The sequence below is a fragment of the Pongo pygmaeus genome, chromosome 13 (genome assembly GCF_028885625.2).
Source record: "Pongo pygmaeus isolate AG05252 chromosome 13, NHGRI_mPonPyg2-v2.0_pri, whole genome shotgun sequence".
In the NCBI taxonomy this organism is placed as follows: Eukaryota; Metazoa; Chordata; class Mammalia; order Primates; family Hominidae; genus Pongo; species Pongo pygmaeus.
This window is the reverse complement of record NC_072386.2, coordinates 111,603,961-111,628,282: the sequence shown is the minus strand read 5'-3', so window position 1 is coordinate 111,628,282 and position 24,322 is coordinate 111,603,961. Positions and strand designations below refer to the sequence as shown.

The following is a 24,322-nucleotide window of genomic DNA, read 5'->3' as shown; positions in this document are numbered from 1 at the left end:
TGGGAACTATTTATTCAAACCATAAATACGGAAAGTTAGCTCTTGCTATAGTATTATTTGCTGGGTAGAAAGTTTACTTTATTCTTACTTTAATTCTAAACTAAAAAGGGAAACATGCAGCTTGAATTTTTTATGAAGACTAGATCTCATATAACAGTGAGATTGGACATGTACCTTTCAAAGACATAAAAGAAAACAGGGAGTAGCTGACATCAAAATTACCAAGGAAGTAATTTGGCGTATAGGAGAGGGCCCTAATTATAAGTCTTGTGATCTCCCCAAGGTCAGTTTTTTTCATGTAGCGCATAGCTTTATTAATGTGGCTTTATAAGGATGAAATGTAATAGTGCATGAAGGACATTTTATTTATTATTATTATACTTTAAGTTCTAGGGTACATGTACACAACGTGCAGGTTTGTTACATAGGTATACATGTGCCATGTTGGTTTGCTGCACCCATTAACTCGTCATACATTAGGTATTTCTCCTAATGCTATCCCTCACCCTGTCCCCCACCCCATGACAGGCCCCAGGGTGTGATGTTCCCCGCCCTGTGTCCAAGTGTTTTCATTGTTCAATTCCCACCTGTGAGTGAGAACATGAGGCGTTTGATTTTCTGTCCTTGTGGTAGTTCGCTCAGAATGATGGTTTCCAGCTTCATCCATGTCCCTGCAAAGGACATGAACTCATCCTTTTTTATGCCTGCATAGTATTCCATGGTGTATATGTGCCACATTTTCTTAATCCAGTCTATCATTGATGGACATTTAGGTGGGTTCCAAGTCTTTGCTATTGTGAATAATGCCAAAATAAACGTATGTGTGCATGTGTCTTTATAGCAGCATGATTTATAATCCTTTGGGTATATACCCAGTAATGGGATCACTGGGTCAAATTGTATTTCTAGTTCTAGATCCTTGAAGAATTGCCACACTGTCTTCCACAATGGTTGAACTAGTTTACACTCCTACCAACAGTGTAAAAGCATTCCTATTTCTCCACATCCTCTCCAGCATCTGTTGTTTCCTGACTTTTTAATGATCACCATTCTAACTGGTATGAGATGGTATCTCATTGTAGTTTTGATTTGCATTTCTCTGATGACCAGTGATGATGAGCATTTTTTCATGTGTCTGTTGGCTGCATAAATGTCTTCTTTTCAGAAGTATCTGCTCATATCCTTTGTCCACTTTTTGATGGGGTTGTTTTTTTCTTGTAAATTTGTTTAAGTTCTTTGTAGATTCTGGCTATTAGCCCTTTGTCAGATGGGTAGATTGCAAAAATTTTCTCCCATTCTGTAGGTTGCCTGTTCACTCTGATGGTAGTTTCTTTTACTGTGCAGAAGCTCTTTAGTTTAATTAGATCCCATTTGTCAATTTTGGCTTTTGTTGCCATTGCTTTTGGTATTTTAGTCATGAAGTCCTTGCCCATGCCTATGTCCTGAATGGTATTGCCTATGTTTTCTTCTAGCGTTTTTATGGTTTTAGGTCTAACATTTAAGTCTTTAATCCATCTTGAATTAATTTTTGTGTAAGATGTAAGGAAGGGATCCAGTTTCAGCTTTCTATATATAGCTAGCCAGTTTTCCCAGCACCATTTGTTAAATAGGGAATCCTTTCCCCATTTCGTGTTTTTGTCAGATTTGTCAAAGATCAGATGGTTGTAGATGTGTGGTGTTATTTCTGGGGACTCTGTTCTGTTCCATTGGTCTATATATCTGTTTTGGTACCTGTACCGTGCTGTTTTGGTTACTGTAGACTTGTAGTATAGTTTGAAGTCAGGTAGCATGTTGTCTCCAGCTTTGTTCTTTTTGCTTAGGATGAAAGACACTTTAAAGTGCCTCAAGTGCTTTACGTAATTTCAAATTGTTACATTTTATCTGAATCCTGTTATTGTAACCATGTTAATAAAACAGTTTTATGCTATTGTCTGACAGATATTTTTATAATAAAGTAGTCACTGAGGCTGACGTTTATATCACATTTGGAATAAGAGAAGACTTAAAAGATGATCAAAAAGAAATGATGCAAACAGCAATGCAAAACACAATGGTAAGATGTTAAGACACAGTCACTCACACCTACAGATGTATCCAGAGGTGAGAGATGAGAAGTTACTTAAAAACCATCTAGTCCAATCCCCCATTTTAGATAGGTTGAAACTTAAAATCCTCCATTGGCTTCCCTTTGCCTTTAGGGTAAAGTTCATTTTCCTTGGCATCAGCCTCCCTTGCCAGCTGATCTCATGCCCTTTCCTCCCTCCCTCCCCTTTGTATTAATCACTCCAATTTCTCTAACTGACCAAAGTCTCTCTTGCCTCCAGGTCTTTACAATATCATTTATTCTGCTTGAAAATGCTCTTTCCCATTGTCCCCTCCTGCCCCTTCTTTGCCTGGCTAATTCCTTCTCATTCTTTAAGTTTCAACATTGACAGCCTTTCTCTGGGAAGCCTCCCCTGACTCTTCTACACTAGATTAGCTGCCCCGGCTGTATAGCCTCTTTTCTTAACACATTCTTCACATTTCATTGCAGTGGTTCTCAACTAGGGATGATTTTTTATCCCCAAGGGGACATTTGGCAATGTCCAGAGACATTTGTGGTTGCTACTGACATTTACTAGGGAGAGGCCAGGGATGCTGCTAAATTCCTACCATGCACAGAGCAGGCCCCTACAACAAAGAATTATCCTGTTCAAAATGTCAATAATGCTGAGGGGTTGAGAAACCCTTCTTTATTGGAATGGCTTGTTGACTTATCTATCATTTTCAATATTAAACTATTTGTGAGTCTGAATCATTTCCCTTATATGCCCAGAGACAGCATAGTTTCTTGCAAGGAAATATTCGTGAAGTTATTTGTCCATAGTTTAAGGCTAATGATTGCTGGAACTGAGATTAGGGCTCTGGTTCCCTTTCCCTTATTCAGCGTTCTTTACATTATACCACAGATGATATGTGTTCATGTCATTTTTGCTCACTTTTGCATATTCATTTGGTTTGCATCATCAATCATTTATCTTCTACAATCTTATTAATTCAAGATGTAAATTAAATGCATTTTTTAAATGCAAAATTCTATGCTAGACACTGGGATTTAAAGCTAAATAAGACAAAAATGCCTGCCCTCAAGTCACTCAATTTTATAAGAAAAAATAAGGCAAAGTTTATTTTACTGTTGTGTTAATAATTAAATAATATAATATGACTTAACCCAACATCCCTTTACTCATTGTGTGTTTTAAAATTAGTATTTAAATTTGTAAGCAGTGAAGTACAAATTAAATATTATAAAAACCGACAAACTCTCAGTTAAGAGCGGAAGTACGCCAAGAGGCCTAGAAAGATGAATGATGACGCAGGAATTGGAAGAAGGCGTGTTTGTCAGCTATTACCAAAAAGACCTGTTGGACCATGTGATATTCAAGACTCTTCTACTTCTATAATTCTATACAAATAATTAGAAAATAACATCCTCGGCTTAATTGTGGACTCAGTTATCTACTTTACTTTTGATGCTAAACCGTTCTTCTGACATTTGCCTTCAATTTAGAGGCTAGTAAAAGCAGATTTTATTAACTTTTCCTTATAAGTTCTTCTCTGAAATAACTCCTCCTTTTTCTCCTTTTAAAAAGTTGATAAATGGAATTGCTCAAATCACATTTGACTCTGAAACAGCAGTCAAAGAACTGTCATACTACAGTTTAGAAGATGTAAACAACAAGTACCTTTATGTTGCTGTAACAGTCATAGAGTCTACAGGTAAGTGTGTGTGTGTGTGTGTGTGTGTGTGTGTGTGTGTGTACTTTCTTTTGAAAAATATTTAGACAGAATATTAAAGGTATAAATAATTTCTAATTTCTATAATGATTTCACATTTTATTTTCTTTCATAGTTAAATATAATTATAAGAAGTAGACTTTTATATAGTTATGAAAAGGCAGTAGAGCTCTGCTTCTTTTTAGTCATTGGGCAAGCCATTGGGTCCCTATTACCTCCACTTCTGCAAAAATGGGAAAACAGTACCCATTTCATATCCAAAGTAGTTCTGCAGGCTCTCTGCCTTGACCATTTGGCACCCTAGTGTTCTCACCTGGTGAAAATCAAAACCAAAATAAGATTATGTATGTAAAACTATTTGATAAAGTACTATACAAATAAAAGTTATTACTATTATCATTATTATAGTCTACATAATGATGGAGTCAAACTGAATGTTTCCTAAAGCCTAAAGTTTTCAACATTATTTTAATGTTTCATCTTTTTATTTTTTCCTCAATTTGTTTTAAATAAGTTCAGTTTAAGCAGTATCTATGAGATATTTAAAGTATTGCCAAACACACAGGCTTGCAAACATTAATGATGTATGATGCCAGCACTAAAGTGGCTTACAAATTAGCATCAGGTATAAGACAGGTGAAGAAAGAACTGTTGCAAGAAAGAATTCCATATGAGCTTTAAGCAAAATATTAATGCAATAGGATTCAGAGGAAGGTGAGCTTCTAGATGATTGTTGAGCAACCAAGAACAGTGTTGTGAAGATGATCAGTCTTGAAAAATAATTAGGGTTTTGAGGCAGAGTTGGTAGACAGGGTGAAACAGAAACCCTCCGTAGAGAGGGCAGATGAAGAAGAGTATATGGTGAAGCTTAATCTTTGAGGACAGCAGATCATCCAGTTTGGCTAAAATATAGGATATGTATAGAGAGTATTAGAGATGTAATATTGGAAAGGAGTTTGGGGATATTAAAGCTTCAAATGTTATTCTTAATAGTTTTTCTTTTATACTTTAAGTTTTAGGGTACATGTGCACAACGTGCAGGTTTGTTACATATGTATGCCTGTGCCATGTTGGTGTGCTGCACCCATTAACTTGTCATTTAGCGTTAGGTATATCTCCTAATGCTATCCCTCCCCCCTCTCCCAACCCCACAACAGTCCCCGGTGTGTGATGTTCCCCTTCCTCTGTCCATGTGTTCTCTTTGTTCAATTCCCACCTATGAGTGAGAACATGGGGTGTTTGGTTTTTTTGTCCTTGTGATAGTTTGCTGAGAATGATGGTTTCCAGCTTCATCCATGTCCCTACAAAGGACATGAACTCATCATTTTTTATGGCTGCATAGTATTCCATGGTGTATATGTGCCACATTTGCTTAATCCGGTCTATCATTGTTGGACATTTAGGTTGGTTCCAAGTCTTTGCTATTGTGAATAATGCCAAAATAAACATACGTGTGCATGTGTCTTTATAGCAGCATAATTTATAATCCTTTGGGTATATACCCAGTAATGGGTTGGCTGGGTCAAATGGTATTTCTAGTTCTAGATCCCTAAGGAATTGCCACACCGACTTCCACAATGGTTGAACTAGTTTACACTCCCACCAACAGTGTAAAAGCATTCCTGTTTCTCCACATCCTCTCCAGCGCCTGTTGTTTCCTGACTTTTTAATGATCGCCATTCTAACTGGTGTGAGATGGTATCTCACTGTGGTTTTGATTTGCATTTCTCTGATGGCCAGTGATGATGAGCATTTTTTCATGTGTCTTTTGGCTGCATGAATGTCTTCTTTTGAGAAGTGTCTGTTCATGTCCTTTGCCCACTTTTTGATGGGGTTGTTTGTTTTTTTCTTGTAAATTTGTTTGAGTTCATTGTAGATACTGGATATTAGCCCTTTGTCAGATGAGTAGGTTGCAAAAATTTTCTCCCATTCTGTAAGTTGCCTGTTCACTCTGATGGTAGTTTCTTTTACTGTGCAGAAGCTCTTTAGTTTAATTAGATCCCATTTGTCAATTTTGGCTTTTGTTGCCATTGCTTTTGGTGTTTTAGTCATGAAGTCCTTGCCCATGCCTATGTCCTGAATAGTATTGCCTAGGTTTTCTTCTACGGTTTTTATGGTTTTAGGTCTAACATTTAAGTCTTTAATCCATCTTGAATTAATTTTTGTATAAGGTGTAAGGAAGGGATCCATTTTCATCTTTCTACATATGGCTAGCCAGTTTCCCCAGCACCATTTATTAAATAGGGAATCCTTTCCCCATTTCTTGTTTTTGTCAGGTTTGTTAAAGATCAGATAGTTGTAGATAGGTGGCGTTATTTCTGAGGGCTCTGTTCTGTTCCATTGGTCTATATCTCTGTTTTGGTACCAGTAGCATGCTGTTTTGGTTACTGTAGCCTTGTAGTATAGTTTGAAGTCAGGTAGCGTGATGCCTCCAGCTTTGTTCTTTTGGCTTAGGATTGACTTGGCAATGCAGGCTCTTTTTTGGTTCCATATGAACTTTAAAGTAGTTTTTTCCAATTCTGTGAAGAAAGTCGTTGGTAGTTTGATGGGGATGGCATTGAATCTATAAATTACCTTGGGCAGTATGGCCATTTTCACGATATTGATTCTTCCTACCCATGAGCATGGAAGGTTCTTCCATTTGTTTGTATCCTCTTTTATTTCCTTGAGCAGTGGTTTGTAGTTCTCCTTGAAGAGGTCCTTCACATCCCTTGTAAGTTGGATTCCTAGGTATTTTATTCTCTTTGAAGCAATTGTGAATGGGAGTTCACTCATGATTTGGCTCTCTGTTTGTCTGTTATTGGTGTATAAGAATGCTTGTGATTTTTGCACATTGATTTTGTATCCTGAGACTTTGCTGAAGTTGCTTATCAGCTTAAGGAGATTTTGGGCTGAGACGATGGGGTTTTCTAGATGTACAATCATGTCATCTGCAAACAGGGACAATTTGACTTCCTCTTTTCCTAATTGAATGCCCTTTATTTCCTTCTCCTGCCTAATTGCCCTGGCCAAAACTTCCAACACTATGTTGAATAGGAGTGGTGAGAGAGGGCATCCCTGTCTTGTGCCAGTTTTCAAAGGGAATGCTTCCAGTTTTTGTCCATTCAATATGATATTGGCTGTGGGTTTGTCGTAAATAGCTCTTATTATTTTGAGATATATCCCATCAATACCTAATTTATTGAGAGTTTTTAGCATGAAGCATTGTTGAATTTTGTCAAAGGCTTTTTCTGCATCTATTGAGATAATCATGTGGTTTTTGTCTTTGGTTCTGTTTATATGCTGGATTACATTCATTGATTTTCATATTTTGAACCAGCCTTGCATCCCAGGGATGAAGCCCACTTGATCATGGTGGATAAGCTTTTTGATGTGTTGCTGGATTCGGTTTGCAAGTATTTTATTAAGGATTTTTGCATCAATGTTCATCAAGGATATTGGTCTAAAATTCTCTTTTTTTTGTTGTGTCTCTGCCAGGCTTTGGTATCAGGATGATGCTAGCCTGATAAAATGAGTTAGGGAGGATTCCCTTTTTCTATTGATTGGAATAGTTTCAGAAGGAATGGTACCAGTTCCTCCTTGTACCTCTGGTAGAATTCGGCTGTGAATCCATCTTGTCCTGGACTTTTTTTGGTTGGTAAGCTATTAATTATTGCCTCAATTTCAGAGCCTGTGATTGGTCTATTCAGAGATTCAACTTCTTCCTGGTTTAGTCTTGGGAGAGTGTATGTGTCGAGGAATTTATCCATTTCTTCTAGATTTTCTAGTTTATTTGCATAGAGGTGTTGGTAGTATTCTCTGATGGTAGTTTGTATTTCTGTGGGATCGGTGGTGATATCCCCTTTGTCATTTTTTATTGCGTCTATTTGATTCTTCCCTCTTCTCTTCCTTATTAGTCTTGCTAGTGGTCTATCAATTTTGTTGATCTTTTCAAAACACCAGCTCCTGGATTCATTGATTTTTTGAAGGGTTTTTTGTGTCTCTATTTCCTTCGGTTCTGCTCTGATCTTAGTTATTTCTTGCCTTCTGCTAGCTTTTGAATGTGTTTGCTCTTGCTTCTCTTGTTCTTTTAATTGTGATGTTAGGGTGTCAATTTTAGATCTTTCCTGCTTTCTCTTGTGGGCATTTAGTGCTATAAATTTCCCTCTGCACACTGCTTTGAATGTGTCCCAGAGATTCTGTTATGTTGTGTCTTTGTTCTCGTTGATTTCAAAGAACATCTTTATTTCTGCCTTCATTTCTTTATGTACCCAGTAGTCATTCAGGAGCAGGTTGTTCAGTTTCCATGTAGTTGAGCAGTTTTGAGTGAGTTTCTTAATCCTGAGTTCTAATTTGATTGCACTGTGGTCTGAGAGACAGTTTGTTATAATTTCTGTTCTTTTACATTTGCTGAGGAGAGCTTTACTTCTAACTATGTGGTCAATTTTGGAATAGGTGTGGTGTGGTGCTGAAAAGAATGTATACTCTGTTGATTTGGGGTGGAGAGTTCTGTAGCTGTCTATTAGGTCTGCTTGGTGCAGAGCTGAGTTCAATTCCTGGATATCCTTGTTAACTTTCTGTCTCGTTGATCTGTCTAATGTTGACAGTGGGGTGTTAAAGTCTCCCATTATTATTGTGTGGGAGTCTAAGTCTCTTTGTAGGTCACTAAGGACTTGCTTTATGAATCTTGGTGCTCCTGTATTGGGTGCATATATATTTAGTATAGTTAGCTCTTCTTGTTGAATTGATCCCTTTACCATTATGTAATGGCCTTCTTTGTCTCTTTTGATCTTTGTTGGTTTAAAGTCTGTTTTATCAGAGACTAGGATTGCAACCTCTGCCTTTTTTTGTTTTCCATTTGCTTGGTAGATCTTCCTCCATCCCTTTATTTTGAGCCTATGTGTGTCTCTGCACGTGAGATGGGTTTCCTGAATACAGCACACTGATGGGTCTTGACTCTTATCCAATTTGCCAGTCTGTGCCTTTTAATTAATAGTTTAACTTAATCTTTACCTGGAGGGTAACATTATTGGGCTCTTGCCAGTAGGTCTTCAAGTGTTCTCTTCTTTTCTTTTGAGATGGAGTCTTGCTCTCTTTCCCAGGCTGGAGTGCAGTGGCACAATCTCGGCTCAATGCAACCTCCGCCTCCTGGGTTCAAGAGATTCTCCTGCCTCAGCCTCCCGAGTAGCTGAGATTACAGGCATACACCACCATGCCTGGCACTTTTTTTGTTTTTGATTTTGTTTTTGTTTTTGTTTTTTCATTTTAGTAGGGACGAGGTTTCACCATGTTGACCCGGCTGGTCTCGAACTCCCCTTCAGGGTTCTTTCTACATCAAGCTCCCTTTTTCTGATTTCTCTCTATGTATCTATGCTCTGGGAACACCAACCCCCATCCCCCACCCCCACCTCTGTAAGGCTCAGTTTCTGGCCTGACCCTTCCCTCTCTCCTCAATCCCTTGAATACAATCAACTGAAACTCAGGCCACTGATGAAAAGTGGTGTCCCTTCCTACAATCCTTCCTCAGTCCAGTCCTATAGCTCTACTTCTGCAAGGGCTTTTCTACATACGAGCTTGTGCATAAGGCCTTGGAAACTCCTGAGGTCTAAACTCTTCTCTGCTGTGTCCCTCTGAAGCAAGACCTATGTCCTACTTACTACTGGTAAATGAATGAATGCAAGAACGTAGTGAGTGAATGAATAAGTCTGTGGAGACATATAGAGACAAAATGGATATCCATACAGATCATGATACTCCTAAAAACTGTCAACATGATGCTTGCCATTTCCTTAGGTGGATTTTCTGAAGAGGCAGAAATACCTGGCATCAAATATGTCCTCTCTCCCTACAAACTGAATTTGGTTGCTACTCCTCTTTTCCTGAAGCCTGGGATTCCATATTCCATCAAGGTAGATGGGGTGAGGGGGTAGATATTGCTACATATGATCATCTTGTTCTGTTCATGGAAAACATGTGGGTGGTAAACAGGGTAAGAATGTTGCCGTGAAGTCACAGAGGGAGCTTATTCTGTGAAACCTGCCCCTCCTGGTGGACACAGACAGGGATGGGAAATTGCAGGTCAGCTGCAGCCTTGGCAATGACTTCAAAAGTGAGGGCAAGATAGCCTTGTATTAGGCATCTCTAAATAAGCATTGCATTAAATTATATGTAAATAAAATCTCATAAGACTCTAGTTCAAAAAGTACAAACATTTAAAATTATTTGGTGGCAAATTCTTAAAAAGCCTTAAGATGGAGATATCATTCCTTGAAAATAGACTCCTTTCTCTCACTATATTTTTGCCCCCAGTGTGTCTCATTTGTTTCCCTCTGTCTTTGTGTTGTCTTTGTACATAACTCTGTTCAATCTCTTGTCTCTGTATTGCTCTCTGTTCTTTTCATTTTTGCTTCTTTCTGTCCCTGAATCTCTTTTTTTCTGTCTTTTTTGCTTACTCCTCTGCATTCATTTTTCTCTCCTTCACCTTCTTTTCCTCCTCTAAATGCTGACAGTATAGAATTGAAACATTCCTGTGGTTTTTAGATTTTTATCTATCATTATATATTTTATTATAAATAATATATTTTATTATGTTGATTAAATGGAAATGTTTATTCCCTGCCCTTAATTTAGAAAGCCAGAGCAAAATTTTTTTTTGTTCTTTGAAAATGTGTTATTTTTTAAGATCAACTTAAGTACAATCAAAATGTGTTATTTATTATTTACTGTGGGTCATGGGCTTTTAAGAAAAAAAAGGATTTACCAAGCCCAAAGCAAGGTTTGGACATGCTTGTAGGTTCTTACATATATATACTATATATAGAAAATAATATATAACAAAATATCATATAATGCATATACAGTAATGTATTATATATATACTAAAATATATAAATATAACAATATATAGAACATAAGCTTAAAATATATTTTATATAAAAGTAAAATAAACTATGTCTGTGTGGAATTGTGTGTGTATATATATATATGGCAGTGAGAGGTAGATGTTAAAGGAAAAAAGGTATGTCTATTTTTGTTTCTCATATTCAAGGGATTTATTCCCAGAAGGGATTGCCTCATTTTCTCCTTTATCCAGTCCTAAACCAATCAAATAAATATAGAAGTTGGATAGCAGAAGACCTTATCACACCTACTCCTTGACTGACTTAATAGAATGATATTTATGTTTTGAATTTGCTTGATTTATGGGAGAATCTATTCAAGAATGATTTAACTAAATAGAATTAAATCTTCCTATAAGCTGAGAATACACTTCTCTTTACTAAATTAAACATAAGTAAACCAGGTGTGGTGGTGCATGCCTAAATAGTTCCAGCTACTTGGGAGGCTGAGGTGGGAGGATGGCTTGAGGCCAATAGTTCAAGTTTGCAGTGCGCTATGATTGTGTCTGTGAATAGCCACTGCACTCCAACCTGGGCAACATAGTAAGTCTCTGTCTCAGAAAAAAAAAATTAAGAAAAAAATACATAAATAATTTATACTTTGGTGGGGAGGAAGGAAAATTATTTCAGAATTGTTGTGCTTTAAAATAAGTGATGAGCTGTTGAAATAGATTTGGATTGTTTTGACAAACAGGTGCAGGTTAAAGATTCGCTTGACCAGTTGGTAGGAGGGGTCCCAGTAACACTGAATGCACAAACAATTGATGTAAACCAAGAGACATCTGACTTGGATCCAAGCAAAAGTATAACACGTGTTGATGATGGAGTAGCTTCGTTTGTGCTTAATCTCCCATCTGGAGTGACGGTGCTGGAGTTTAATGTGAGCTGAATTCTCCTGTTGTATTTTCTAGGACAATGTGTACTCTTGACCATGTGTTTTGGCTAGTGTGCAGAACAGATGGCGGCAGATTTTACACATGAGTCCAGTGAACAGTTCCATAATTTTACATCCAAGACAAATGAGTCCCAGAGACAATCTGCTAATCCATTGAATGGTCCTTGAGGAAGATAAATGTATCAATTTTTTATTTGGGAGTTAATTGTTTTATCTTATACCATTAAGACCATATCAGACTCCAGAAGCTTCAGAATAGGTATAGCGGTGCACATGAGTGTTAGGAATATCCTGTTTTCCCCCCTCACTTTTAATCCCCTGAAGGGCCACAAAAGGGTCAAAAATATGGAAGCCTCCCTTTTTTCTAAGTGCAGAAACCATTCTACTTTAGAGCCCACTTAATAGTCTTCTCTCACAGCAAATATTATTTAAGTTCCCAATCTCAAATAAAATATGAGCCATAACATAGTAACATAATAACATAGGCCAATGACTGCAGCATGGATATACTCACTGTCATCTATTGAGCACTTACTAAGTGCTAGGCATCATGCTAAGAGCTTTATGAAGAATACACGAAACACCATTTAATTAGCAAGATGAGTTAGAATATTATCTTTGCCATTGTGTGGCTCAGGAAATGGAGGCTTCTAACCTCTCTTTTGATTAACTAATTTTATCCAGAGTTAATAAGTGGTGGTACTGGTATGCAAACCAGTGTGTACCTGACTCCAGAGCATGAGCTAATAACACTTCTGCTGTCTGAGGGTAGATATTGCTGCCATGATATCATTTCTTCTCCACCTCATATTTATAAGCACCCATCTCTGCCTCTACTTCACAATGAAACTGGGCCAGATAGTCTCGGAGATGTTCATTCATAGCTCCTGTCCCCAAGTCCTCAAGAGTTAGTGCTACCTCCCCACTACTTCCCTTCTCCTACCCGCATTTCCTAAATGCTTAGGCATCTCTCTGTAATCATCCCATGCGAAGAGAAGTCCCCAGCTTACCATGACATTTCAGAAAGACCACCAATATTTATTCCTGGAGCGTCTTTCTCTCTTCATTTCAGACTTCTCTGTCATAGCCCATAATCCCTTCATTCTTGTCTGTAGTCTTTGTAAAGTTGCTTGATACCACAGCTGTATAAACACTGAAGTAATGGAGGTTTTTTTTCCCCCTTAGCATTTGGTATTGTGAAATTTAGAAATTTATAAAGCAAGGAAAATAATTTGAAAGGTATGTTTTACAGAAAGCATTACATCACAGTATACATGTCTTTTTGAAATTTCCCTTTTCAGGTCAAAACTGATGCTCCAGATCTTCCAGAAGAAAATCAGGCCAGGGAAGATTACCGAGCAATAGCATACTCATCTCTCAGCCAAAGTTACCTTTATATTGATTGGACTGATAACCATAAGGCTTTGCTAGTGGGAGAACATCTGAATATTATTGTTACCCCCAAAAGCCCATATATTGACAAAATAACTCACTATAATTACTTGGTAAGTACATAATGATGGATTTACATCTTATTCCCCTACCTGGAACATTTTCCTTTGCCTCTAGAGAGGCATTAGAATTATCCTTTATACTTTTATTCCCAAAGCACTTTCAAGAACATCATCTAACTTGAACATCAGTTTCTCAAAAAACCTTTGAAATAGGGCATGATTTTCATGACCATTTCACAGATGAGGAAACTGAGGGACAGAGAAGTTAAAAGACTTATGATGGTCACTCAGCTGGGAAGAGAAAGATTTTGATTTGAGCTGAGGACTCTGACTCCTGTTCTAATAACACTTTTTACCAAAGAGAGCCTAGTTATTCCAAAGTGAGAACCTGATTAAATCATGCTCTCTTTCATGGCCAAAGATTATATGCCTAGACCCAGTTCGGATAAGTGCATTTTGTTGTCAAAAAACGGGGAAGCAAAATCCTCTCCTGAGAGTTGAATCCTATCTTGCCTGTTCCAATTCCATAGCTCAGCAACATCCCTATTGCATCATTTATATTAAACAGAGGTGGATTGATGAACCTGTTGGTGAAACCAAGAAAAAAACTTACAAAAAATATTAAGAGCTTCCTGACAATCACCAAAGAAATGGAATGAATTATTTTGATGGCCAGGCCAAATGCATGCTGTTGGCTTTTCAACATTTTTGAGGAAGAAATTGAAAAAACAGTAATGAGGACCATAGAAAAATATTGACTGATAAAGGGAAACTCTTTATGGACTAGATACCAAACCCATGTATGCAGTTCTGGTCTCTAAGGACAATTTAAGGGATCTCTGAGGGCATTTTGGCTTCACGTGATTTTTTTTTTTTTAATCTTAAACCTTCAATTTAGAATCTAAACCCTGGCTTTAAATCCCCAAATAAGATGCACTCCACTTATTCATCTATTTTTTTTTAATCAGTGAAACAAAAGGGGTTTTAGTGACAGTGTGATGACTTTGAACAGTTTTTGGGTTCAAATTTTGGCTCTCTAATTTACTAGTTGTGTGATTTTGAATTAAAATCAGTATGACTTTTAGTTAGTTCCTGAGCCTCAGTTTCTTAAATGAGAATAATATTCCTCTTATTGATGTATTCTGAGAATGAAAGGAGTTAAATAAATGTTAAAGTTCCTGGCACATAGTAGGCCCATAAATGTTAACTCACTCTTTTCTTTCTTTTTCTTTCTTTCTTTCTTTCTTTTTCTTTCTTTCCTTCCTTCCTTCCTTCTTTCTTTCTTTCTTTCTTTCTTTCTTTCTTTTTCTTTCTTTCTTTCCCTCCCTCCCTCCCTTCTTTCCTTCCTTCCTTCTTTCCTTCCTTCCTTCCTTTCTTTTTGGTGGAGTCTCACTCTGTCCCCCAAGCTGGAGTGCAGTGGCATGATTTCGGCTCACTGCAACCTCCGCCTTCCAAGTTCAAGCAATTCTCCTGCCTCAGCCTCCCGAGTATCTGGGATTACAGGTGCCCACCACCGTGCCCGGCTAATTTTTCTATTTTTAGTAAAGCCAGGGTTTCACCATGTTGGCCAGGCTGTTCTCAAACTCCTGACCTCAGGTGATCCGCCCGCCTTGGCCTCCCAAACTTCTGGGATTACAGGTGTAAGCCACCCTGCCCAGCCAAAATTGGTATGTCTCTTTTTTTTTTTTTTTTTTTTTGAGACAGAGTCTTGCTCTGTTGCACAGGCTGGAGTGCAGTGGCATGATCTCGGCTCACTGCAACCTTCACCTCTCAGGCTCCAGCAATTCTCATGCCTCAGCCTCCCGAGTAGCTGGGATTACAGGCATGCACCACCATGCCTGGCTAACTTTTGTATTTTTAGTAGAGATGGTGTTTCACTATGTTGGCCAGGCTGGTCTTGAACTCCTGGCCTCAAGTGCTCGGCCCACCTCGGCCTCCCAAAGTGCTAGGATTACAGGCATGAGCCACTGTGCCCAGCCTAACTTTATTTTTCTTTAACATAATTTCTGCTCGAGCTCCAGGCTGCATCCTAAAGCACAGGTTTTGTTTTTGTTTGTTTATTTTTTACTTATTGTTGCTGCTGCTGTTTATTTTTAGATTTTATCCAAGGGCAAAATTATCCACTTTGGCACGAGGGAGAAATTTTCAGATGCGTCTTATCAAAGTATAAACATTCCAGTAACACAGAACATGGTTCCTTCATCCCGACTCCTGGTCTATTACATTGTCACAGGAGAGCAGACAGCAGAATTAGTGTCTGATTCAGTCTGGTTAAATATTGAAGAAAAATGTGGCAACCAGCTCCAGGTAAGCCACAAATTATAAGTCACAATTGAATTTTCTTTTCAATGAAGGAGGCTGCCAAAGTTTTAGCTGCTTCTGAAAAGTCTTGTCTCATACAAATGATCTTTTCTTTTCTTTTTCAAATGAACTTTTAGGTTCATCTGTCTCCTGATGCAGATGCATATTCTCCAGGCCAAACTGTGTCTCTTAATATGGCAACTGGAATGGATTCCTGGGTGGCATTAGCAGCAGTGGACAGTGCTGTGTATGGCATCCAAAGAAGAGCCAAAAAGCCCTTGGAAAGAGTTAAGTAATGCATGTCTCACTGCAGTGTTGCATGAAGTGTGGCCACCAGGCTAGGATATGGGGGAAGAACTAAGGGAAGACTAGGCCTGCTTTTCTATAATCTACTCGACATACTCATTTTTAGGAAGGTAAACCATCCTCATGTCAGCTCCCAAAGCACAGGTCAATCCTCTTTTGTTTTTCAAATGTAAGTGTAAGCACTTTAAGAATATATGATCATGGTAGCAATTATATACATGGAGGAAAAATTACTATCAGAATACTTTGGAAGTTTGGGGTAGGGTGTTGATGGCAGTTATAGTAGCTAGTAGCAGCACAGGAAAAACCTGTATAGGTAATGTTTGGATTTGTTTTTTAACTCTCATTGAAATCCATAGCACAGAAGAATCTCAAAATCATTCAATTCTCATAAGTTCCTATTTATCTTATTATGTTCAGCTATTATTTTCTAGGCTTGAATTTCTTTGAACAAGGAAGGAAGGACTGAGAAACTGTAAAATTAAAAAATGTTCGGAGAACGAATAAGCCTGTCCAAACAAGTCTTCACCCATTTAGAACCTAGGGACCTCCCCACCAAAATGCACAAAGTGGTGCTTTTAAAGCAACTTAAAATTAATTTCTATGTTAATTCAGTCCTTCATGCATTCATACCTGTTTATTTATTTATTTGGAACATTATATTGATTGCAGCATTCATTCTATGTACAAAACACTATACATCAGTTTCTAAGAAACTCCTCATCAAAGCTGTTTGTTTAAGACTTAGTTCTTGATTTAACTTTGAATAGTTATGTATTTGTAAATACAAAAGGACAAACTTAGAAACAAAGTTGGGAAATTTTGTCTTTGATCATTTGAAAAATATTATCTGTGTATTTCACTGGTTTGTGATAACCATGTAACAATTAGTACCTTTTAGTTCTTTAGAGGAATGATTTATACATCTCAATGCGCTCAACATTTTGCCTTTCTGGACAGGTATTTCAATTCTTAGAGAAGAGTGATCTGGGCTGTGGGGCAGGTGGTGGCCTCAACAATGCCAATGTGTTCCACCTAGCTGGACTTACCTTCCTCACTAATGCAAATGCAGATGACTCCCAAGAAAATGGTAAAATGCTCAGCATGTTTATTACTGAAAATCCCATTGATCATTTGCCCCCCAGATCTCATTTTTATCCTTCTTCCCAAATATTCTGTACCATGATGTTAGAATGCCAAGACTACATAACTCACCTGTATAAAATGTTTCACTGGCCTTCAAGATAAAGTACAAATTCTTTAGTGTAGTACTGAAAACCTTCCATGGTCTTCTCCCTGGCTCTCTCCAGCTAGCTCTTACCCTGCTGCGCCTTACGTTATGTTTAAGCTCTACAGAACCAAGTGGAGTTCTTGGGTGGCATTATGCTATTTTGCACCTTTGGGCCTTTATTTATTGGGATTGGTTTCCCCTTCATTAGCCTGGAGAAGCAATGTAAGAATCATCGCCTCTACAAGACCTCTTCCCTACATAGAATTTATAATTCTGTCCTCCTTTAATAGGGAGGCTATTGCAGGGACTAGATCTATTTACAAGTAATAGAACAGCATTGTGTCATTGCACATTCTTACATATAGTTGTAAGTTCTGTCTCACCTACTGCATCAGGAGCTCTTTAAGGATAGTAACCATATCTTAATCATCTTCTTTCTATGGTTTTAAAATTGTTCATAATTATACTTGATACTATGGTATTCATAGTTATATTTGCAATAATATAGCACAAAGAGCAAATAATAAAAATAGCATACCCACCAAAAGCATCACTCACTCTAAATGCTTAGGTATTTCTCTGGAATCAGTGGATCAGAGAGGCTGAAGGATTCAAAACCAAATTCAGATAAAATAAGTCAAAAGATATGACACTAGATCATGAACTCCACTAAGATAAAACAAGTCATATGAAGAAGTATGGTGCACAGTTCCTAATCCAAAGCAGCCCCTCAATATTTGTTAATGAATGACTTGTGAAGGCTCTAAATACTTAAATAGTTTCATGGAATTTTTTTTTTGAGATTTTATCTACTTTTTATCCTTCTGCTTTATCGTTTGTTTAAAAAAACCAGATGAACCTTGTAAAGAAATTCTCAGGCCAAGAAGAACGCTGCAAAAGAAGATAGAAGAAATAGGTACCGTAAGATTCATGTGATTGTAAAAAGGTTGTAGTCATATCATTCAAAAACTGGACAAAATTAAATGTTATATAAATTTCCCTAATTGAAATAGAATGAATGAAAAGAAAGATATGTATGGAGGTCTAGCTTATCTCTCTCAGAAAGATTAATCCAAATAAAGTCTAGTAGTTCATTTGCCATAGCCTTACTCTAAGGAAATAGGTCTTTATTACTTCAAGCTCTAAAATCCAAAATATTAGCTTTTATTTGTCATAAATATTTTATCTCTGATAACTTCATCTAGCAATTAAAATCATATCCTTCCATTTTATTCTGACAAAATGCATGATTTGACTATTTTGGGGATATACCTAGAAGTCTATTACTTCTATTTCATATATTTAACTGTTAGTAGCATTATTCTTTGGAAAATACATCTTGTGAGAATTATTTTAAAATAATTATTTAAATGGTTATGATAATTGGCCATGTTACTGTAGAAAGAATATCAAACTGGGAGTCAGCAAATTGAGTTCAACTAATATCATGCCTATGGTAATATAATAGTTTCTTCCATTCGTATATGAGTTATTTTAATTCAAACCTTTATTCTAAGTTCTAATGATATGAAAAGAGACATTGACTAATCTGAGCACTTAACAATGAAGGATAATGCTACTAGGTGAAGTCCACAAACCATGTTATATAAGAAGTTTTTGAAAAATAGGATATTCAGCTTGAAGAAGGAAATATTTGTATAGTGATGATAGCCATCTTCAAATATTTGAAGGCTTCTTGAATATTTAACTTATTTTCTTAAAAAATATTTTCTATTCTTTTTCTATATTTTTCTGCTTATTTTCGGCAGAACCCAAAGTTCCAGTTTCAAGAGTTAGTATTTAGCTTAATTTCAGGAAACCCTTTAACCATTTAGTGTGAGCTGGAATGGACCATTTGGTAAGGTCACATTCTCCCCATTCTTAGAATAGTTCCAAGGGGAGTCTGGACAGTCAGCTAGCCGTAACTATTGTGGGTAGGGGGGTCATATAGCAATAGAAACCAGGTATCCCTTGAGATTCCTTCTAAGCCTGAGATGTTATGACTCTGCGTGATCAAGAGCACTTGCATTATTACCATTTCAGCTGCTAAATATAAACATTCAGTAGTGAAGAAATGTTGTTACGATGGAGCCCGCGTTAATAATGATGAAACCTGTGAGCAGCGAGCTGCACGGATTAGTATAGGGCCAAGATGCGTCAAAGCTTTCACCGAATGTTGTGTCGTCGCAAGCCAGCTCCGTGCTAATAATTCTCATAAAGACATGCAATTGGGAAGGCTACGTAAGTATGACGTTTTCTATCAGAATTCTGCTCAATATGGGGAATTTTGTGTAATTTTATGCTGCTAAGAAAGGCAGTTTTCATGATCTATTTAGAATTGAAAGTAGAAAAGATAACTTGTAAATGTCCATAAGAAAAAAAATCCTTCATTTTTGGGCATCAGAAGAGGTATAGTACAGAGCAGAGTACACTAGGCCAGAGTTAAGACCTGGCATAACGTTAAAGCCAAGTCATCCCATAAACTTGAATGATTATTTATCCTCTCTCAGCCTCATGCAAGGAGCTTTGACCAGATCTTCTCCAATATGCCTGTGAGTTCTACAAGTCTACGCTTTTGTGATATTACAACCATTAAAAATTCTGTCTATATCTACATTGACGAAATAGAGGAGAAGATTTCTAAATCTAGCCTAAGGTTAAGTTTACTTATATAAAAGCTGATGTCTTATTTCAGTTTCAACCATAATACATGTTTCCAGAATTTACAGAACTCTCATTAAAATGTTTTCAGAACTTTTAGGCTTTATATATAGTCTTTTTTTTTTTTTTTTTTTTTTTTTTTGAGTAGGAATCTGGCTCTGTCACCCAGGCTGGAGTGCAGTGGTGCAATCTTGGCTCACTGCAACCTCTGCCTCTGGGTTCAAGCGATTCTCCTGCCTCAGCCTCCTGAGTAGCTGGGATTAAAGGCGCCTGCCACCACACCTGGTTAATTTTTGTATTTTTAGTAGGGACGGGGTTTCACCATATTGGCCAGGCTGGTCTCGAACTCCTGACCTCAGGTGATCCGTCCACCTCGGCCTCCCAAAGTGCTGAGATTACAGGCGTGAGCCACTGTGCCCAGCCTATGTATAGTCTTTAACAAAACAAACAAAAGCAAAATGACAGCTTCTGTTTTATACTTATGTGTGCTGCGTAATGACATTTTCATCACTGATGGACCACATATGCAATGGTGATCCTATAGGATTATAATACCATATTTTTTCTGTACCTTTCCTGTGTTTAGATATGCTTAGATACACAAATACTTATCATTGCATTACAGTTGTCTGCAGTATTCTGTTCAGTAACATGCTTGTACAGGTTTGTAGCCTAGGAGAAATAGGCTATACTATATAGTCTAGATGTGTAGTAAGTTATACCATCTAGATTAGTTGTAAGTATGCTCCATGATGGTCACACAAGAAAATCATCTAACAACATATTTCTCAGAACATAGCCCTATTGTTAAGCAATATCTAATAACCATAATTTTGGTAAATGGTCACAAAATTTATGTTTGTAGAAATATATTCATTGAGATGTACAGTGTCTAAGATTCAGGTTGTTTTCCAATATTTGTTTTGCTTTGTTTGTTTGTTTGAGAGATGGAGTTTTGTTTTTGTTGCCCAGGCTGGAGTGCAATGGCACAGTGTCAGCTCACTGCAACCTCCGCCTCCCGGGTTCAAGCAATTCTCCTGCCTCAGCCTCCCAAGTGCTGGGATTACATGCACCCGCCACCATGCCTGGCTAATAATATTTGCTTATTATAAGCAGAATTTTAATAAACAATCTAGTCCATATGTTGTTTTTCTTTTTGGAGGGAGGATTTGGCTTTTTTCTCTTAATTTTTTTTTATTTTTAAATTTATGTGGGTAAATAGTATTTACGGGGTACATGAGATACTTTGATACAGGAATGCAATAAGTAATAATCACATCATGGAAAATGGGGTATCTATCCCCTGAGGTATTTCTCCTTTGTTTTATAAACAATCCAATTATATTCTTTTAGTTATTTTTAAATGTACAATTAAATTATTATTGACTATAGTCACCCTGTTGTGCTGTCAAGTACTAAGTCTTATTCATTCTTTCTATTTTTTGTACTCATAAACCATCCCCACATCCCCCTCATCCTCCTACTACCCTTCCCAGCCTTCTACTATCTCCATGAGTTAAATTGTTTTGATTTTTAGCACCCACAAATAAGTGAGAACATGGGAATTTTGTCTTTCTGTACCTGACTTATTTCACTTAACAAAATGACCTCCAGTTCCATCCATATTGTTGCAAATGACAGGATCTCATTCTTTTCATGGCTGAGTAGTACTCCATTGTGTATATGCACCACATTTTCTTTATCCATTCATCTGTTGATGGACATTTAGGTTGCTTCCATATCCTGACTATTTTTAACAGTGCAGCAACAAACATGGGCGTGCAGATATCTCTTCGATGTACTGATTTTCTTTCTTTTGGGTATATACCCAGCAGTGGGATTGCCAGATCATATGGTAGCTCTATTCTTTGTTTTTTAAGGAACCTCCAAACTGTTCTCCATAGTGGTTATAGTAATTTACATCCCCACTAACAGTGTACAAGGGTTCCCTTTTCTCCACATCCCCTCCAGCATTTGTTATTGCCTGTCTTTTGAATAAAAGCCATTTTAACTGAGATGAGATGATATTTCATTGTAGCTTTGATTGCATTTCTCTGGTGATTACTGATGTTGAGCACCTTTTCACATGCTTTTTTTTGCCATTTGTATGTCTTCTTTAGAGAAATGTCTATTCAAATCTTTTGCCCATTTTTAAGTGGGATTATTACATTTTTTCCTGTAGAGTTGTTTGAACTCCTTATATATTCTTGTTATTAATCTCTTGTCAGATGGGTAGCTGCAAGTGTTTTCTCCCATTCTGTGGGTTGTCTCCTTACTTTATTGATTCCTTTGCTGTACAGAAGCTCTTTAACTTGATGTGATCCCATTTGTCCATTTTGGCTTTGGTTGTCTGTGTAGTGGGGTATTACTCAAGAAACTTTTGCCCAGACCAATGTCCTAGAGAGTTTTCCCAGTGTTTTCCTGTAGCAGTTTTATAGTTTGAGGTCTTAGAGTTAAATCTTTAATCCATTTTTATTTGAGTTTTGTATATGGCAAGAGATAAGGGTCACGTTTCATTCTTCTGCATATGGATAACCAGTTTTCCCAGCACCATTAATTGAAGAGACTGTCCTTCCTCCAATGTATGTTCTTGGCACCTTTGTCAAAAATGAGTTCACTATAGGTGTGTGGATTTGTCTGGGTTTTCTATTCTGTTCCATAAGTCTATATGTCTGCTTTTATGCCAGTACCATGCTGTTTTGGTTACTATAGCTCTATAGTATAATTTGAAGTCAGGTAATGTGATTCCTCCAGTTTTTTTCTTTTTGCTCAGGATTGCTTTGGCTATTCTGGTCTTTTGTAGTTTCATATGCATTTTAGGATTTTTTTTCTATTTCTGCAAAGAATGTTATTGGTGTTTTCATAGAGTTTGTATTGAATCAGCAGATTGCTTTGGGCATTATGGACATTTTAACAATATTGATTATTCCAATCCATGAATATGGAATAACTTTCCATTTTTTTGTGTGTCCTCTTGAATTTCTTTCATTGGTGTTTTATAGTTTTCATTGTAGAAATCTTTTACTTCTTTGGTTAAGTTAGTTCCTAGGTATTTAATTTTATCTGTGGCTATTGTAAATGGTATTACTTTTTAAATTTCTTTTTCACATTGTTCATTATTGACATATAGAAATGCTACTGATTTTTGTATGTTGATTTTATATCCTGCAACTTTACTGAATTCATTTAGCAGTTCTAATAGTTTTTTGGTGGAGTCCTCAGGTTTTTCCAAATATATGATCATATCATTTGCATACAAGGATAACTTGACTTCTTGCTTTCTAGTTTGGATGACCTTTATTTCCTTCTCTTGTCTAATTGTTCTGGCTAGGACTTCCAGTGCACTAGGACTTGCCTAGAAATTGCAGTCCTTGTGGCCTAGACTGCCCCTCAAGTTAACCTAGGGCCCTAGAGCACTCCAGCCCATGGTGGGGAGGCTTGCTGGAACTCAAGCTCCAACCGCTGGGATGAGCGATTCCCCTCTGGCTAGGGTCAGTCCAAATGCTCCCTCCGTGGGCAGACACCAGCTGAGTACAGCTTGGTTCTGCTTTCCACTGTGACAGTGCAGCACTGAGTTCAATGCAAAGCCACAGAATGACTGCACTCTCCCTCTCCCAACACAGAGATTCTCCATGCTGCACAGTCACTGCTAGGGGATGTGGGAGGAGTGGCATCGGTGCTTCAAGACTATCTTTCCTGCCCTCTTCAATGTCTCTTTCAGTGATGTAAAGTCAAAACCAGGTACTGTGATTGCTCACCTGATTTTCAGTTCTCGTGATGGTGCTTTTTGTGTGTAGTTAGTTGTTAAAATTTAGTGTACCAACAGGAAAGACAAATGGTGTAGGCTTCTATTCAGCCATCTTGCTCTCCCCTCTCATACATTTTCTCATTTTTCAATTTTTCAACTATAATCATCTGGTTTGGCTTCAGCTGGATAGAAGTCTATCTCTGCAGCCCCCTCCTTCCTGAAACTCTCCCTCATTCCAGACAAGTTGGCCTTGCAAAACTCCCATCAGTGTTGCCACAAGTCTTCAAAATCATCAGGCTCTGCTTGTATTCCTCTCCCTGCCCTAGTTTGTAAACTGCCTCTAGGCAGTAAGCTGGGGCAATTTTAGGTTTCACCTAATTGTTTCCTTTCTCTCAGAGATCACAGTCTTGCTTATGCTCTAATGTCTGAAAACTGTTATTTTGCATGTCATGTTTGGTTTTCTATTAATGCGTCTTAGATGAAAACAGAAGTTCTGTCCATTTTTATTAAAGTAAATATAAACAAATTACCAAGTTCAAGAAGGCAGAGAATCATATAAAGCCTCCTTTTTTTCTAATATAAACACAATTATTACAATTATATAAGTGCAAATAACTTTATAGACTGATCAATATCTTGTATAATCTCAGGAATACTAAACATTTAGCAATTTAAGAAAAAAAAATCATTAAAGATATTTAATGCTTTGTTTTGCCAATGCTATTAGTGGAAAAATCCTAAGGCCTTTATAGTTTGTTTGTTTGTTTGTTTGTTTGAGACAGAGTCTCGCTCTGTCACCCAGGCTGGAGTGCAGTGGTGCAGTCTCGGCTCACTGCAACCTCTACCTCCCAGGTTCAAGTGATTCTTGTGCCTCAGCCTTCTGAGTAGCTGGGACTACAGACACCGGCCACCATGCCCAGCTAATTTTTGTGTTTTTAGTAGAGACGGGGTTTCAACGTGTTGGCCAGGCTGGTCTTGAATTCCTGACCTCAGGTGATCTGCCCACCTCGGCCTCCCAAAGTGCTGGGATTACAGGCATGAGCCAGTGCACCCTGCCTATAGTTCTATTTT

General features: G+C 37.5%; 1 protein-coding gene across 5 annotated transcripts in view; it reads left to right on the top strand.

The window, feature by feature from the left end:
- C5 (complement C5) overlaps positions 1-24,322 on the top strand; it is a 127,398-nt gene that overhangs the window by 47,031 nt on the left and 56,045 nt on the right. For all 5 annotated transcript variants that reach the window (XM_054501275.2, XM_054501278.2, XM_054501277.2 and 2 more), the window contains 10 exons: positions 1,939-2,053; positions 3,633-3,759; positions 9,550-9,665; positions 11,350-11,535; positions 12,852-13,055; positions 15,102-15,311; positions 15,443-15,592; positions 16,572-16,701; positions 17,696-17,758; positions 18,886-19,083. In XM_054501275.2, coding sequence (XP_054357250.1) covers positions 1,939-2,053; positions 3,633-3,759; positions 9,550-9,665; positions 11,350-11,535; positions 12,852-13,055; positions 15,102-15,311; positions 15,443-15,592; positions 16,572-16,701; positions 17,696-17,758; positions 18,886-19,083 — 1,499 coding nt within the window. The remainder of the gene's footprint in view (positions 1-1,938; positions 2,054-3,632; positions 3,760-9,549; positions 9,666-11,349; positions 11,536-12,851; positions 13,056-15,101; positions 15,312-15,442; positions 15,593-16,571; positions 16,702-17,695; positions 17,759-18,885; positions 19,084-24,322) is intronic.